Source organism: Saccopteryx bilineata, chromosome 10 (genome assembly GCF_036850765.1).
Source record: "Saccopteryx bilineata isolate mSacBil1 chromosome 10, mSacBil1_pri_phased_curated, whole genome shotgun sequence".
Lineage (NCBI taxonomy): Eukaryota > Metazoa > Chordata > Mammalia > Chiroptera > Emballonuridae > Saccopteryx > Saccopteryx bilineata.
The window spans coordinates 7,955,913-7,973,450 of record NC_089499.1 but is presented as its reverse complement, the minus strand read 5'-3'; the positions used below and the strand labels follow the sequence as shown (position 1 = coordinate 7,973,450).

At 49.4% G+C, this 17,538-nt stretch overlaps 1 protein-coding gene across 3 annotated transcripts in view; it reads right to left on the bottom strand.

Moving 5' to 3' along the window:
* Positions 1-17,538, bottom strand: part of KIF9 (kinesin family member 9) — a 54,865-nt gene that overhangs the window by 25,823 nt on the left and 11,504 nt on the right. For all 3 annotated transcript variants that reach the window (XM_066245824.1, XM_066245823.1, XM_066245822.1), the window contains exons 6-10: positions 11,208-11,291; positions 11,000-11,092; positions 9,456-9,603; positions 7,573-7,637; positions 4,490-4,567 (exon numbers count right to left, since the gene is read on the bottom strand). In XM_066245824.1, the coding sequence (XP_066101921.1) occupies positions 4,490-4,567; positions 7,573-7,637; positions 9,456-9,603; positions 11,000-11,092; positions 11,208-11,291 (468 nt within the window). The remainder of the gene's footprint in view (positions 1-4,489; positions 4,568-7,572; positions 7,638-9,455; positions 9,604-10,999; positions 11,093-11,207; positions 11,292-17,538) is intronic.

Genomic DNA, 17,538 nt, shown 5'->3' with positions numbered 1-17,538 from the left:
GGCTCGAGCAAGGGGTTACTTGGTCTGCTGTAGACCCACGGTTGTGGCACATACGGGAAAGCAATCAATGAACAACTAAGATGTCACAACGAAAAACTGATGATTGATGCTTCTCATCTCTCTCCATTCCCGTCTGTCTGTCCCTATCTATCCCTCTCTCTGACTCTGTAAAACAAATAAACAAACAAAAAACCTTAAAAATTTAAATTAAATTAAAATTTAAAAATTACATTAAACAGCAGGGAGGTCCTTACTGGCAGGCACAATACCCACCCAGACAGTTTCATAGGTGGTAATGTGATTGTCCTGAGCTAAGTAAGAGAACACCAAGTACGAAAATAAGAAAAATAAATAAACTTTTTTTTTATTTTTTTATTTATAAGCTACAGAAAAGGATAGCAAATAACACCATGAAACTAAATCGGACCACCCCCAAATCTGAATTTGACAGCATGCAGCCGTATTGGCAATTGTTTTGTTTTCTAAGAAATAAAACATTTCAGATAAATGTGAAGTCCCTGTGTACCTCAGCCCACATCCATTCCCCCTGTCATCCCAGAGGGAACTTCCAGCTCCATTTGATTCTTGTTACTACCGCATGCTTTTTCTTCTACTGCACACACACATATACAGGTGGTACCCCTCTTAGGATGGTTCGACTGATAATTTTTTTTGATATTATGATAGTAAAATAGCGATGCATGTTCAGCAGAAACCAACTAGGCTAAACTATGATGTTTGGTAGGTTAAAAGCACTAAAAAAAATTTTTTTCCCCCATTAATTTGAGGTGAGGGGAAGAGGGAGAGAGAGAGAGAGAAGCATTAACTCATTGTTCCACTTGTTTGTTCCATTTATTATAGTTGTGCACTCATTGGTTGCTTCTCATGTGCGCCCTGACCAGGGATTGAACCCACAACCTAGGTATACCAGGACGATGCTTTATCCACTGAGCAACCCTGCCAGGGCCAATGCATTGTCCACTTATGATATTTCCAACTTAGGATGGTTTATCAGGATGTAACCCCATTGTCAGTCAAGGAGCATCTGTATTCATGAATGATAATCAGTATCACTTTGCATGTTTCTTTCTGTTTTAAGGTTTTACAGAGGGGGAGAGGGCAGGGTAGCAAGAAGTAGCTACTCATAGTTGCTTCACTTTAGTTGTCCTGTATGCCTTCACCAGGCAAGCCAGGGCTTCAGAGCCCAGCAACCTCAGCATTCCAGGTTGACGCTCTATGGACTGCGCCACCACGGGCCAGGCTGCATGTTTTAATTCTTGGTGTAGATGTTAGATGCTATAATTTGGACCACGTCAGTCCTCATGTGAGATCATCATGCTCACAGTCCTCGTTTTGGCTCTCTCCCTGCACAAGTCATTTTGCTGCTCTCCTGTTAAAGGCTACTGATCACATTCCTAAATTTTTTCTATTACAATAAGCAGTGTGAACACTGTCTTCTGTAAATCTCTCTTTCAAACAATTTTTTAATTCATCAATTTTGGTGAGAGAGGAAGGGGGAAGACAGAGAGAGACAGGAACATTGATTTCTTCCTGTATGTGCCCTGACCAGGGATCGAACTGGCAATCTCTGCGCTTCGAATTGATTTTGTAACCAACCAGCTATCTGGCTAGGGCTCTTCTGTAAATCTCTCTCTCTTTATTTTATTTATTTATTTATTTTTTTGTATTTTTCCGAAGCTGGAAACGGGGAGAGACAGTCAGACAGACTCCCGCATGTGCCCGACCGGGATCCACCCGGCATGCCCACCAGGGGGCGACACTCTCCCCACCAGGGGGCGATGGGGCATTGCTCTGTTGCAACCAGAGCCACTCCAGGGCCTGGGGCAGAGGCCGAGGAGCCATCCCCAGCGCCCGGGCCATCTTTGCTCCAATGGAGCCTTGGCTGCGGGAGGGGAAGAGAGAGACAGAGAGGAAGGAGAGGGGGAGGGGTGGAGAAGCAGATGGGCGCTTCTCCTGTGTGCCCTGGCCGGGAATCGAACCCGGGACCCCTTGCACACCAGGCCGACGGTCTACCACTGAGCCAACCGGCCAGGGCCTTCTCTTTATTTTTTTTTTTAAGATTTTATTTATTGGTTTATTTTTTTAGAGAGAGAGAGAGAGAGAGAGAGAGAGAGAGAGAAAGGTGTGGGGGAGGAAGCGAGAAACATCAATTCTTCATGTGCTTGACCAGGAAAGCCTGGGGTTTTGAACCTGCAACCTCAGTGTTCCAGGTCGATGCTTTATCCACTGCGCCACCACAGGTCATGCTTGTGAATCTCTTTACACACATAGCTGAGAATGTCTCTAGACTAGATACATAGAACCGACAGATGGATCCGTAGAAGTGAGCAGAGTGCTAGCTTAACATTCACTGAGCATTTACAACATGAGAGCACTGTGCTAAAAGGTTCCCACCTACGATCCTATTCTTCACAACATGTTTCTTCACAACATTTTATTTTATTTTATTTTATTTACAGAGACAGTGAGTCAGAGAGAGGGATAGATAGGGACAGACAGGAACGGAGAGATGAGAAGCATCAATCATCAATTTTTTGTTGCGACATCTTAGTTGTTAATTGATTGCTTTCTCATATGTGTCTTGACTGTGGGGCTACAGCAGACCGAGTAACCCCTTGCTCAAGCTAGTGACCTTGGGTCCAAGCCAGTGAGTTTTTTTGCTCAAACCAGATGAGCCTGCACTCAAGCTGGCCACCTCGGGGTCTTGAACCTGGGTCCTCCACATCCCAGTCCCACGCTCTATCCACTGCACCACCACCTGGTCAGGCAACAACATGTTTTTTGAGAGTGGCTTCTATTACTCCCCAAGTTCACAAATGAAGAAACTGAGGCTCAGAAAGAGTAAGTCTCTTACTGAAGCTATACAGCTGATGAAGGACAAGCTGCTGAGCCAGGAAGGCCCAACACAGGGGCCGGGACAGCCCAGAGCAGGGGCCGCGACAGCCCAGCACAGGGGCCAGGACAGCCCAGTGCAGGGGCCGGGATAGCCCAGCACAGGGGCCAGGATCCTTCATGACTGAGTTGGTGGTCCTCGAAGTGCAGCCTCAGAACAGCAGCAGCAGCAGGGTCACTGGGGGACTTCTAGAAATGAGAATCCTCAGGCCCCACGCCAGACTGACACCATCAGGAACTAAGGGGATGGGTCCAGGGACCTGTGGTTTGACAGGCTCACAGGGTGATTCTGATTCCTGCTCAAGTCTCAGAACCAGCTCTAAGCTCTGTTCCCTCCTCAACCTCCAAACCATGGGCGAGTCCCACAGAGCCACAGGGACTGTCATTTTCCTGCAGGACTGAGACTCTGGAAAGTTTAACTGGTTTGTCATGAGCTGAGGGCATGCACATGCTCCTGTCTGCAGTAACTGTGATTCTGTAAGCATTTTGAAGGAAAGCCAAATGATCAATGCATGTGTCCACTTTACTAGATGTTGCCAAAATGCTCTCCAAAGTGGCTGTATCCATCTACTCTGACCAGAAACAGAGGCATTCCTGTTGCAGGGCATCTCGCCGCCATTTGGCATTGTCAGAAAAATTCTAATTATTGCTAGTCTTGGGTGAAATTCCACTAAGGTTTTTATTTTATTTTATTTTATTTTATTTTATTTTATTTTATTTTATTTTATTTTATTTTATTTTATTTTATTTTATTTTTGTATTTTTCTGAAGCTGGAAACAGCGAGGCAGTCAGACAGACTCCCGCATGCACCTGACCGGGATTCACCCGGCACGCCCACCAGGGGGTGATGCTCTGCCCATCCGGGGCGTCGCTCTGCCCCGACCAGAGCCACTCTAGCGCCTGGGGCAGAGGCCACAGAGCCATCCCCAGCGCCCGGGCCATCCTTTGCTCCAACAGAGCCTCAGCTGCGGGAGGGGAAGAGAGAGACAGAGAGGAAGGAGAGGGGGAGGGGTGGAGAAGCAGATGGGCACTTCTCCTGTGTGCCCTGGCCGGGAATCGAACCCGGGACTTCCGCACGCCAGGCTGACGCTCTACCACTGAGCCAACTGGCCAGGGCCTCCACTAAGGTTTTAAATCACATTTTCCCAAGTAATGGTAATGCTGAGCATTCCCTCTGACTGGTCAGCTCTGCTTGCTGGGAGGGATTACTGAGTCTGGGAGGAAGGCGGTTCTGTGGCCACATACCCAGCTGAGTCTGAGACACGGTCCTCACTGCTTTAGCTCTGAAACAGTTAGCTTTGGGGAGCTTTCATACAGAAACCCGGGGTAGTCGACAGCCCTGAAGCCCAACATGTGACCTGGGTGGAGGTCTGGCCTTGCCCTTTCACCTTAATGGCAGCCCCCAAGGGGTGTCCAGGGACTCTGAGGATCCTGGCCTACCCCAGAATGGAAAGGGACTGACCCAGGATCGCATCTTTGGCTGAGGCAGGAAGGGAAGCCAGGCTCGTGTGACCCAGGCAGCAAACCCACACACCTTCCCCACGGTGAGAGGCCCGCCCCTAAGTCCCTGAGTACCTCAGCATCGTGCTTTTCGTTGATGGCAGGCTCAGTGGTGACCAGCTTCATCCTGCTTGCGAACCGCAGTGACGAGAGCTGAAGACAGATCAGACAGACCTCTATGTTTTTGGCCAATTGCTTATGAGCAGAGACATTTGCAAAACAGGTAAAAGGAGTCTACGAGGAATAACAAGTCCCTGCCTAGAGACGCACCCCCGAGTTGGACTGCAGGGTCTCCTGGGCCCACAGAGTGATGTCAGGGGGGGGTCTTGCCCCAGTCCCTCTGGAGGGACAGCCAGCCAGGGGCAGCTATGGCTGGGCGCCCACAAGGCAGCCGCACAGCAGGTGCTGGGGAAACAGCCTTCGTGCTGCCCACGGCACTGATGTCAGGGGGCTGGGCAGCGGCCTCCCTGCAGTGGGAGCAGCCAGCGGTGGCAGCAGGCCAGCCTGTGGTCCCAACCTCATGCCATGCTGGGCTGACTCAGGGCACGGAAACAGGGAAGCAGATGTGGAGGGGGGATGGGTCACCTAGAAGTGGCCCACAGGGAGGAATGCATGGGCTCTTTCTCGGGGCAATCTGGTCTGGTGGGTAAGAGCTCTGCCACTGGCCAACGGTGACCTCAGACAGATCCTGGAGCTTCTCTGTAAAGTCGGGAGACCTGCCCTACAGGGTCGCCGGGAGCCTTGGTGAGGAGGTGTGTCATGTGCGCTGGGCAGAACTGGCCCACAGAGCGCCCTCAGGGAGAGCCTCGGTCATTACAGTTGAAGTTGCTCCCGCGTGGGGTGAGCTCAGACTCCCACTCCAAGCACAGAACTCCCGTAGACACATGGAGTGCCAATGCATAAAGCGGCACAATCCATGACAAGAACTGTTTTAAAGTATTTGGAGAAGAGAATCATTAGCTTCCACAACCCCAATATGTCTTTGTCCCAAGACCCCAAAACCCCTCCAGCAGCTCCTTGGGACTCTGTGGGCTCAGTTCTGGACATAGATCTCAAGCGGTGTGGGCCCAAGCTTCTAGGAATAGTAGGTACCAGGAGAGTTGCTTCCTCTTCAGGGACCATCTCTGGGGTGGGGATAAGGGCACAGAGGCCTGCCACTGTCTCAGAGGGCATCTTTCTCAACAGGCAGCCGGAGGCCCAGTGTTCATATGGCTCCTCTTGGGGTTCAGCCATGTTTTGTGACACCCTGAGAGCAGGGAGTTCCTGAGGCCGTCCTCTGGGGATGCTGCCTGCACGTATGGAGCTCCCATCCCTGGCCTCCTAAGTCCCAGGGCACTTAGCAGGAGGGCTTCCGCTAGAAGTTGGGACAGCCCCTAACACATGAAGCTGGGAGGCCCTGCCGGAGCACTTTGCTCTGCAGGGTCCCTGGAAACGACCTAAGTGGATTACCCAGATGACCGAAGCTTGCCCTAAACACCCACATTTTAAAAGCAAAATGCCCAGGAGAGGCCCTGGCCGGTTGGCTCAGCGGTAGAGCGTCGGCCTAGCGTGCGGAGGACCCGGGTTCAATTCCCGGCCAGGGCACACAGGAGAAGCGCCCATTTGCTTCTCCACCCCTCCGCCGCGCTTTCCTCTCTGTCTCTCTCTTCCCCTCCCGCAGCCAAGGCTCCATTGGAGCAAAGATGGCCCGAGCGCTGGGGATGGCTCTGTGGCCTCTGCCTCAGGCGCTAGAGTGGCTCTGGTCGCAACATGGCGACGCCCAGGATGGGCAGAGCATCGCCCCCTGGTGGGCAGAGCGTCGCCCCTGGTGGGCGTGCCGGGTGGATCCCGGTCGGGCGCATGCGGGAGTCTGTCTGACTGTCTCTCCCTGTTTCCAGCTTAAGAAAAATGGAAAAAAAAAAAAAATGCCCAGGAGAGCTTTCCAAACCTGATTACGGTGGCTGGCCCTTCCGAGGAAAGAGGGAGCCCGGGCTGGTTAGCCTCTGGTTCTCATACACTTCTCCCCTTCCTAGGTCACCTGTGTCCTGCTGCTGGGTAAATCTCCCCGAGTCACAACTCCAGCCACAGCCCTTTTCTACTCAAACCCTATGACAACCACAGTCACCTGCACAACAGCCAAGGCCTCGGCCGGGACAGCAGGGCCCATCCAGGCCCTACAGCGTCTTCTTCCCCTCCGTCCTGAGCCCTCCCCTGCAGTGGCCAGATGGTCCTGGCATGGGCCACCCGTTCAGGCCCGCCAGATGCTCTGCCAAGAACACCACTGCCTTCCCTACCACCGAGCCAGCTCCGTGCCCACCTTCCTCACCCCAGCTTCAGGACACATCCGCCCTTCCATCCCTCACCCCGCCTCTGAAGGACCCCTCCATCTGGGCCTCTTGTTACTGAGGGCCATGGTTGGAATCTCGGAGGCCCCCAAGGCCATGAACGAGTCATCTCCACCAGGCTGCTCCCCCACCATCGCCAATGCTTTTTTTTTTTTTTTTTTTTTTTTTTTTAGAGAGGAGAGAGAGAGAGACCGAGAGGGAGAGAGAGGAGAGACAGAGAGAGAGAGGAGAGACAGAGAGAGAAGGGGGGAGGAGCTGGAAGCATCAACTCCCATATGTGCCTTGACCAGGCAAGCCCAGGGTTTCGAACCGGCGACCTCAGCATTTCCAGGTCGACGCTTTATCCACTGCGCCACCACAGGTCAGGCCACCAATGCTTTTTATGTGGCAGATACTTAATATCTATTGGCTCATACCAGCTGTATAACCGTGCCGAGAACCCTGAGTTACTCTCAAGGTTTTTAAACACGTGTGATTATAAAGAACAAGGAGTCAGCTGCCCTCCAGTCCGGCTCACGGGAGCAGCACCCGGGGAGCACAGTCTTGGTCCATCAGAGTCGGTTTTCAACCTGATCGTGCACAGGCCGCCGTGCAGAGCCTGCTTCCCGCTCTGCCTGGTCCTCGGCACGGCCTGCGCCCCTGGGTGCTTGGTATTTGGATTCTGGCTGGGCACCCCTCAGCAGTTTGGGCTCAGACTCACCCCCGGGATCCCTCCACTCTTGACCGTGTGTATGGCTTGTGTGCCAGCTGAGCCAGCTGCGAACCAGCCTCGCCCGGCCCTGGCACCCACCAGGAGAGATACCAACCTGACTGTAACTGGCTGTCTTTACGTACCGTCTCTTCTACCTGGGCAGCCTCTCCGTAGATGTTTGTCACAAGGACCATATTGCAATTTCCCCCTGCAGAAAGCAGGACAGAAAAGGGTCATGAATCATGTGGGCTTTCCATCAAGAGATTCCTTTGAGGATGATGGGGGGGTCTGTTAGGAACTGAATGTTTGTGTGCCTCCCAAATTCATATGGTAAAGTCCTAACTCCCAACTTGATGCTTTGGGGTTGGGGCCCTTAGAAGGTAATCAGGTTTAGATGAGGCCATGAGGGTGGGGCCCCAAGATGATGCAATTAGAGCCCTTTTAAGAAGAGAGAGACCAGAGCTATCTCTCTCTCTCTCTCTTTCTAGCCTCTTTCTCTTCTCTCTCTCTCTCTCTCTCTCTCTCTCTCTCTCTCTCTCTCTGCCATGTGAAGACAAAGTGAGAAAGCAGCCATCTACAAGCCAGGAAGAGAGTCCTCACCAGGAACCATGTCTACCAGACCTTGATCTGGAACTTCCGGCTTCCAGAATGGTAAGAAATGTGTTTAAGCCTCCCGGTCTGTGGTGTTTTGTTGTAGCAGCCCAAGCTGGCTAAGATAGAGTCAGAGGACAAACCAGCATGTTTGAGGCTGGGAGGCAAGAGGAAGAGGAAGAGGAAGAGGAAGAGGAAGGAAAGGGGAAGAGCTGCCAGATGTACCTCAAAGAGGAGCCGAGGGAATGGTGGTGGGAGGTGGCCTCCAGGAGGGGCAGGGGCAGGGTTTGCTCGTGGTAGCACTCAATTAATAATCAGACCTGGTCAGGCGGTGGCGCAGTGGATAGAGCATCGAACTGGGATGCGGAGGACCCAGGTTCGGGACCCTGAGGTCGCCAGCTTGAGAGCAGGCTCATCTGGTTTGAGCAAAAGCCCACCAGCTTGAACCCAAGGTCACTGGCTCCAGCAAGGGGTTACTCGGTCTGCTGAAGGCCCGCAGTCAAGGCACATATGAGAAAGCAATCAATGAACAACTAAGGTGTTGCAATGCGCTACGAAAAACTAATGATTGATGCTTCTCATCTCTCTCCGTTCCTGTCTGTCTGTCCCTGTCCATCCCTCTCTCTGACTGTATCTGTAAAAAATATAAATAAATTAAAAAATAATAATAATCAGACACCAATGACTGTGTCATCAGGCCCAACACAAAGTCCTGGGACACAGGATGACAAGTCCCCTCTGTCAAGGAGATTATAGGGCAGGGGTCTCAAACTCAACTCAGCATGTGGGCCGCAGAGCAAGATCACAGCCGTTCGGCGGGCCGCACTAGGTCTACAAAAGGCAACTGTTATGCAACACTTTTCTCACTGCAGTTGAAAACCAAAAAAAAAAATCAGTACAACAAGCACAATCGTACATGCAGTTTACTCAGTGTCACAAAACGACCAGAAACTGTAGTTCGCATCACAACTGCTGTTAACTAAGCTAATATCTAGCTAGGATGCTAGAGAAATGAAAAATACAAGTAGGCCCCTAGGCTTACTTAATTTTATCCAAAATATTTTGAACTTCGTGGATTAGTCTGCGGGCCGCACAAAATTGTTCGGCGGGCCGTGAGTTTGAGACCCCTGCTATAGGGAAAGGTCTTCAAGGCAGTGGAGAGTTCTGCCAGCTGGTTTAGGGATCAGAGGAAATGGGAAGGTATCCCCAGCAGAAGCTTAAAGCTCAGGCCAAGGTTCTGAGGGGTGAACAGCACCACATGTTGGAGCTGAAAGAAGGGGGCACTGTGCCTGATTCTGCCTCTTCAGGTGCGTCTGAGGTCACTGTGAAAAGGCTGCACGTAAGTCTGTGCCACCAGGAAGGAGTACTCCGTTATCCCCAGCAGCACGTATGCCAAGGCCTGTCCCTCCTCCCTGTGCACCAAGCACACCCTCACCTAGTGAGTCCTTCAGGGCATGCGTGAGCTTGCACTGCCGGAAGGGGATGTGGTCCCGCTTCTGGTCCGCAAGGGCAATGATGGCCTGCTCCAGGAATGACAGCGACTTGTTGATGTAGGTGGCTTCCTTCAGGACTCGGCCCTCAGACTACAAACCAAAGGGCAGCTCTGCTTCAGACCAGGTGGAGAGGCTGCTCACGGAGAACACTGCAGGTCTGTGGCCGGGCCAGAGCTCCTTCCCAGAACCCCAGGGTTTTCTCTCAGTGCCAAGGGATTGTATTCTGTCCTGGGCTAATAACATAGCGTACTAATAATACTCAAAGGAGCACTCATACAAATACTCAGGAGTGCTCGTGTGAATACTTTTTTTTTAGTTAACAGTTTTTTCATGTATTTTCCCTCTTGGACATTTTAACATATCTTTTGAAGTTGCATATGTTAATTTCCAATGTTTGGCATTGGAATTTTAATGAGTCCAATCATAATAATCCTTCAGGCCCTGGCCTGTTGGCTTAGTGGTAGAGCATCTGCCTGGTGTATAGAAGTCCCAGGTTTGATTCCTGGTCACAGGAGAAGCACCCACCTGCTTCTCCACCTCTCCCCCTCTTGCTTCTCTCTCTCTCTCTCTTTCTCTCTTCCCCTCCTGCAGCCATGGCTCGATTGAAGCAAGTTGGCCCTGGGCACTGAAAATGGCTCCATGGCTTCTGCCTCAGGCACTAAGAAGAGCTCGGTTGTTGAGCAATGGAGAAAGGCCCCAGATGGGCAGAGGATCGCCCCCAAGTGGGCTTGCCAGGTGGATCCTGGTAGGGATGCATGCAGAAGTCTGTCTCTGCCTCCCTCCTCTCACTAAATTTAATAATGATAATATACTCCATACATAAAAATCAAAAAGACTTATATACATTACCTTGTTAATTAGCCACAATTCTGACTTTTAGATAGGAGAAAGCTTATTATCAAAAAAACAATCAGAGAGGTTAAAAGATTGATTTTAATATATAATAGAGCTAAAAATAGAAATCATAGCTTAATGCTCTTAGTCTAAGGAACTCTCTCTTTTTTAATTTGTTAATTATGTTTACAAATTAATATGTTAATTATGGTTGACATTCAATATTATATCAGCTCCAGGTATATACTCTTGTGAATACTTATGCAAACACTCACATTCATATAAATATTTATTTGAGATGAAATGCAAATACGCCTGTGAACACTCACACTTATACACAGAGAAATGCTAACCACCAGCATGAAGCATTTACTGAGCACTTACTGCGTGCCAGGCGCCTTGCTCAGAATTTAGGGGCCATGCTCTCATTTAAACTTTACAAAAGTCCTGTCAGGTAGGACCTGCCTCTGTGTTGCAGGTCTTCTACCTCTGCTAATTCTGTCCCTCCAGCTCTTCAGGGTCAAGCCCCACAAGCTCTACTGTGCCTAGTTCAGGACTGTGCTCACAATGAGGGGTGGCCCATGGGCATGGACCACTACACCAGAAACGGGGCCGTGGCTTGGTGAGAAGGAACCTCCTGCCCTCTACTTACCCCAGACTTCCCCAGCCTTTCTGAGCCTGCTAGATCCACCAAGTTAATTTTGGAAGTGATGTACTTTTCATCTGATAAGGTCCGCGAATGGGCCTATGAAACATCCAAACAGAGATTAGACTGCAGCTTCACAGGGAGAAGCTTCAGACTGAGCGGCACCATGGACTTGACCACCAATCCCAGGCTTATTCAAAGAGCTCACACGTACCTCCACGTAGATGGTGAAAATGCAGTGCGACCTGGATGAGTTTTTGTTCATCGTGTGGGAGGCTATAATCCTATTGGTTTCTCCCTTAAGAAAAGGCAAAATGTGGACATTTTGAAAAATGTACAGAACAAGGCACTTGGGTCATTTTAACTATACCAACAGCTACACAAGTGATCTCATACCACTGCAGTCAGGGGGCCTCCCAGGCAAATCTCACTTATAGACTAGCAGAATGGGAAACAAATTGGAATCTAGACCTATACTTTTTTCTTTTTTTAATTGATTTCAGTGAGAGAGGGGGAGGGGGAGGGAGGAGAAAGAGAGAGAGAGAGAGAGAGAGAGAGAGAGAGAGAGAGACAGGGACACTGAGCTGTTCCTGTATATACCCTGACTGGTGATCAAACCAGCAACCTCTATGCTTTAGGATGATGCTCCAACCAACCGAGCTATCCAGCCAGGGCCCAAACCTATACTTACACCCACTGCTAGGGATGTGTAAGTATGTATAGCTTTCTGAAAGGGAAGTGGCAAGAAGAATTAAGTGCCTTCAAAATGTTCATAAAGCCTGACCAGGCAGTGGCGCAGTGGATAGAGTGTTGGACTGCGATGTGGAGGACCCAGGTTCGAGATCCCAAGGTCGCCAGCTTGAGCACAGGCTCATCTGGTTTGAGCAAAGCTCACCAGCTTGGACCCAAGGTTGCTGGCTTGAGCAAGGGTTACTTGGTCTGCTGTAGCCCCACGGTTAAGGCACATATGAGAAACCAATCAATGAACAACTAAAGTGCCACAACAAAAAACTGATGATTGATGCTTCTCATCTCTCTGCGTTCCTGTCTGTCCCTATCTATCCCTCTCTCTGATTCTTGCTCTGTCACTGTAAAATAAATAAATAAATAAACATCTCCCCCGATTTATTAAAAAAATGTTCATAAATATTGAATTGTAATCAACCCCCCCCCCCATATCCAATAAGTAGGGAATGATCTATCTGTACGATGGAATGCTATGCAGGCAGGAAAAATGTTGGCAAATGGGTTTTGTTCTGTTGTGTGTTTTTTTTTCTTCTGAAGTTGGAAACAAGGAGGCAGTCAGACAGACTCCCGCATGCGCCCGACCGGGATCCACCTGGCATGCCCACCAGGGGGCGATGCTCTGCCCATCTGGGGCATTGCTCTGTTGCGACCAGAGCCATTCTAGCGCCTGAGGCAGAGGCCATGGAGCCATCCTCAGCGCCCGGGCTAACTTTGCTCCAATGGAGCCTTGGCTGCGGGAGGGGAAGAGAGAGACAGAGAGGAAGGAGAGGGGGAGGGGTGGAGAAGCAGATGGGTGCTTCTCCTGTGTGCCTGGCTGGGAATTGAACCCGGGACTCCTGCACGCCAGCCAGGCAACGCTCTACCACTGAGCCAACTGGCCAGGGTCTGGCAAATGGTTTTTAATAACAGAGAGGCAGAATCCAAAATCATATCAAGCTGACTTGGATACCACATTAAAAGAATCATACACCGTGACCAAGTCAGACTCACCCCTGGGATGCAAGGATGGTTTAACATAAGCAAGTCAGTCAAGGTGATCCACCCCATTACCAGAATGAAGGACAAAATTCTATGATGGTCCCATCTAAGAAAGGCAAAGCATTCATAGAAGAAAGAATAAACAGATGTTGCTACCAAGATGTTCATATTACTTCTTGGTAGGGGTTTATAGGTTATTTTTACTTTTTTAAACAGGTCTGTTCTTCCATTTTATTTTATTTTATTTTATTTTATTTTTATAGTGTGCTATTTAAAAAAATTTGAACATGTACTATTTTTAAAAATTTGAGTCTTGGCCAGATGACTCAGTGGATACAGTGTCATACTGGTGCGCCGAGGTTGTGGGTCAGGGCATGTACAAGGAGCAATCAATGAGTGCACAACTAGGTGGAACAATGAGTTGATGTTTCTCTCTCTCTCTCTCTCTCTCTCTCTCTCTCTCTCTCCCTTTCTCAAATCAATGGAAATTTTTTTTAATTAAAAAAAATCAATAATTTGTTTTTTTTTTTTTTTTTTTTTTTTTTTTTTTTTTTTTTTTGCATTTTTCTGAAGCTGGAAACAGGGAGAGACAGTCAGACAGACTCCCGCATGCGCCCGACCGGGATCCACCCGGCACGCCCACCAGGGGGCGACGCTCTGCCCATCCTGGGCGTCGCCATGTTGCGACCAGAGCCACTCTAGCGCCTGGGGCAGAGGCCACAGAGCCATCCCCAGCGCCCGGGCCATCTTTGCTCCAATGGAGCCTTGGCTGCGGGAGGGGAAGAGAGAGACAGAGAGGAAGGCGCGGTGGAGGGGTGGAGAAGCAAATGGGCGCTTCTCCTATGTGCCCTGGCCGGGAATCGAACCCCGGTCCTCTGCACGCTAGGCCGACGCTCTACCGCTGAGCCAACCGGCCAGGGCCAATATAATTTGTATTTTAAAGGGACAGCAGGCCCTTGCCTCTAATTCACAGGATTGGACCCTAAGACCAGAATACACTTAAAAGGAGGTATGGTCGAAATGGCTATTTTAAGAGAAAAAAATGCCCCTGAGAAATGCTATGAATAAGCCCAAAGCAGTGATGCCATGGCCCCCTGGAGAGCGTGGAGCACCCAAAGAGGAGGGAGGTCCTGGGCTGACTCCCATGGCTATATCTCTACAGCCCTCTCACTGTAAACCTGTCCCCCAAATACAGTGACATCCACAGAGAGAACAGGGGTCACTTCACCTTTATCCTCCAGTCCCCTCTTTCTGAAGTGCCCTCTTTCCTTGTCTTTCTGGTGTCCATTAAATAACCTCTGAAGGCCACAGTAGTGTCCTTTCCTCCATGAAAAGTCCTGTGCTGGTTGCCCTCACCCAGGCCCTCAGCCATCTAGGAACCTGTCTCTCCTGGAGCACAGGTCACACTGTGTGCCCTGGTCATCACAGGTTTCTTCCTCTCCCTTCCTCCTCCATAGTGAGCTTTTTCTTTTTTTTACAGAGACAGAGAGAGAGTCAGAGAGAGGGACAGACAGACAGGAACAGAGAGAGATGAGAAGCATCAATCATTAGTTTTTCATTACTAGACCTTAGTTGTTCATTGATTGCTTTCTCATATGCGCCTTGACCACGGGGCTTCAGCAGACCGAGGAACCCCTTGCTCAAGCCAGCGACCTTAGGTCCAAGTTGGTGAGCTTTTGCTCAAACCAGATGAGCCCACGCTCAAGCTGGCGACCTCGGGGTCTCGAACCTGGGTCCTCCACATCCCAGCCCGATGCTCCATCTACTGCGCCACCACCTGGTCAGGCCATAGTGAGCTTCTTTAGGCCTCAGAATTGTCCTTCTACCGTCAGAGTTCTGCCAAGATCAAGCCCTTGAAGGCATCAAGGTTTGAGGGGTTATTGCTGCTAACAAAATGACTGCTTCAGCTCTTAATACGAGAAACACCCAAACTCGAGCTTCTGAACAAAATCCACTGAGCACCTGCGTGCAGGGCCCTGCGGTGCAGCCAAACTGCCTCATCTTGATTGGTGCAGCCACCATGGAAAACAGTGGGGGGTGGTCCTCAAAAAAGAAAAAACGTTACTACCATATGACCCAGCAATTCCACCCCTGGGTATTTATAAAATAAGTAAGTTATGAGATACAAGGTACACCATGGTGACTATAATTAATAATATCATATTGCATATTTGAAAGTTGCAAAAAGAGTAGATCTTAAAAGTTCTCATCAAAAAATTGTTGACTATATGTGATGACAGATGTTAACTAGACTTATTGTGGTGGTCATTTTGCAATATGTACAAACATCAAATTGTTATGTTGTATACCTGAAACTAATATAATGTTATATGTCAATTATTTTCAATTTAAAAAAAGAAAAGAAAAGCCTGACCAAGTGGTGGTGCAGTGTGCAGAGCATCGACCTGGGAGGCTGAGGTCCCAGGTTAGAAACCCCGAGGTCGCCAGCTTGCATACAGGCTCACCAACTTGAGTGCGGGGTTACCAACTTGATCATGGATGTGATCCCATGATTGCTGGCTTGAGATCAAAGGTTGCTGGCTTGAAGCCCAGGATTGCTGGCTTGAGCAAAGGGTAACTGGCTTCCCCCCATGTCCCCATGGTTGTCCCCCCTTAATGTGCAGCAGCTATGAGGAAGGAAGGAAGGAAGGAAGGAAGGAAGGAAGGAAGGAAGGAGGGAGGGAGGGAGGGAGGGAGGGAGGGAGGGAGGGAGGGAGGGAGGGAGGGAGGGAGGGAAGGAGGAAGAAAGGAAGGAAGGAAGGAAGGGAGGCTGATCTCATCTGATTCTCATAACCTTTTGGGTTAAGGTACTGCTAGTGTCCCCACTTTTACAGATGAGCAAATTGGGGCTTGGAGAGATTAATGATTTGCTCAAGAAAAAGTCTTCATAGCTTGAAAGAAAATCAATTCCAAGTCCTACACCTTTTGAACTGTATCTCAGCAGCCATACAATGGACTAAGTATTCAGAAATCTTCCTACAGCAAAACACCTGAAGATGACAGACAGAATATTTGAAATTTCCTTTTGAATGCATAGCTGAGACTGCAAGAAAGTAAGGGAAACACCCAGGAGTCCAGACACAAAGCAGGAGTGGAATTCCACCGGGAACTGCAGGCAAGAAGTACAGCTCTGGCTGCCCTGAGGACACCCGCAGAACAGGCTGTGAGGCAGCCCTTGCTGGATTTCTTGGAGTTTCTCTGAGCAATGAAATCAAGTTATAAAGATAACAGATCAAGAGAATATCTCCTTTTTCCAGCAGAGTAATTTGCTCTTCACATTCTAAGGGTGGTAGACCTGGAGTCACTTGTGTCCTCCCCTGACTCACTCCACTCCCCAACTTCTCCATCCAAACCATCTGTTCCCATTCAAAAGGTGATAAAAATCTTCTTCTCCAGAGCCAAATGCTTAGATTCCAAGGTAGAGACCTTTCCCAGGAGAGGATCTGCTTACAGTTCAAAACAAAGGCATGCTCTTTCTCATTCTCCCTCTCTGTCCCTACCTGCCCTCTCCCTACCAAATCTTTCCCTCCCCACCCCCACCAGAGGAAGAGGACTAAGAGTACCAGCTCCTACAGAAGCTCTGTGATGCATAATTTTGGGATTCCTCTGCAGTACTATGGACATCTGACATCCCTGCACCCCGCTGTCCCTTCTGAAAGTACATGCGACTTTCGCCGTCACTGTGCTGCTCTGTGAGAGACTGGCGTGTAGGAAACAGTGCTACAAGACTAGGAGAGCCACTGTTACCTCTGCTAGGCTCTGAGCGATAGAGACCTGATTTTTTTTTTTTAATTATTTTATTTATTCATTTTAGAGGAGAGAGAGAGAAAGAGAGAGGGGGGGGGAGGAGCAGGAAGCATCAACTCCCATATGTGCCTTGACCGGGCAAGCCCAGGGCTTCGAACCGGCGACCTCAGCATTTCCAAGTCGACGCTTTATCCACTGCGCCACCACAGGAGACCTGATTTCTGATTCGGAGGCCTGGTGTTCCTGCTTGTGTATGTGTGTCCATACACGTGTGGGAGGGGCCCTTCCTGGTTCTGGACTCAGCGCCTTGTAATCCAACCACGCATGAAGTCAGAAAAGCTTTGGGTCTAGCCAAGGGAGGCGTCTGATAACCCCTGCCCCTGAAGTCTGTGCCCTCTGGCAAAAGAGAAACAGAGGCAAAACTGCTGCAGAAAGTGGAGAGCAAGAAAACTACTTCAGAACAGAAATTATCTCTGAATAAAAGGGATAAAATAATGTCTCCAAGAGTTCACAATAGCCTGACCAGGCAGTGGCACAGTGGATAGAGCATCGGACTGGGATGCAGAAGGACCCAGGTTCGAGACCCCCAGGTTGCCAGCTTGAGCAGGGGCTCATCTGGTTTGAGCAAAAGCTCACCAGCTTGGACCCAAGGACACTGGCTTGAGCAAGGGGTTACTCGGTCTGCTGAAAGCCCAAGGTCAAGGCACATATGAGAAAGCAATCAATGAACAACTAAGGTGTCGCAATGTGCAACGAAAAACTAATGATTGATGCTTCTCATCTCTCCGTTCATGTCTACCCCTCTCTCTGAATCTCTCTGTCTCTGCAAAAAAAAAAAAAAAAGAGTTCACAATCACAACCTCACCCGAACATGAGTTTGGGCATAAGTATATACTACTCATAAGCTACTCAAATATTTGATTTAAGGAGGCCCTGGATTGGTAATATCCCCTAGGTTCCTGAAAGGAAAACAAAGATACTAAGGACATTAATCCTTATTTATTTCTATACAATAAATGCCCAAGATTTAATGTTAAGTAGCGGGGAAAAAAGGGGGACAATTTAAACTACAT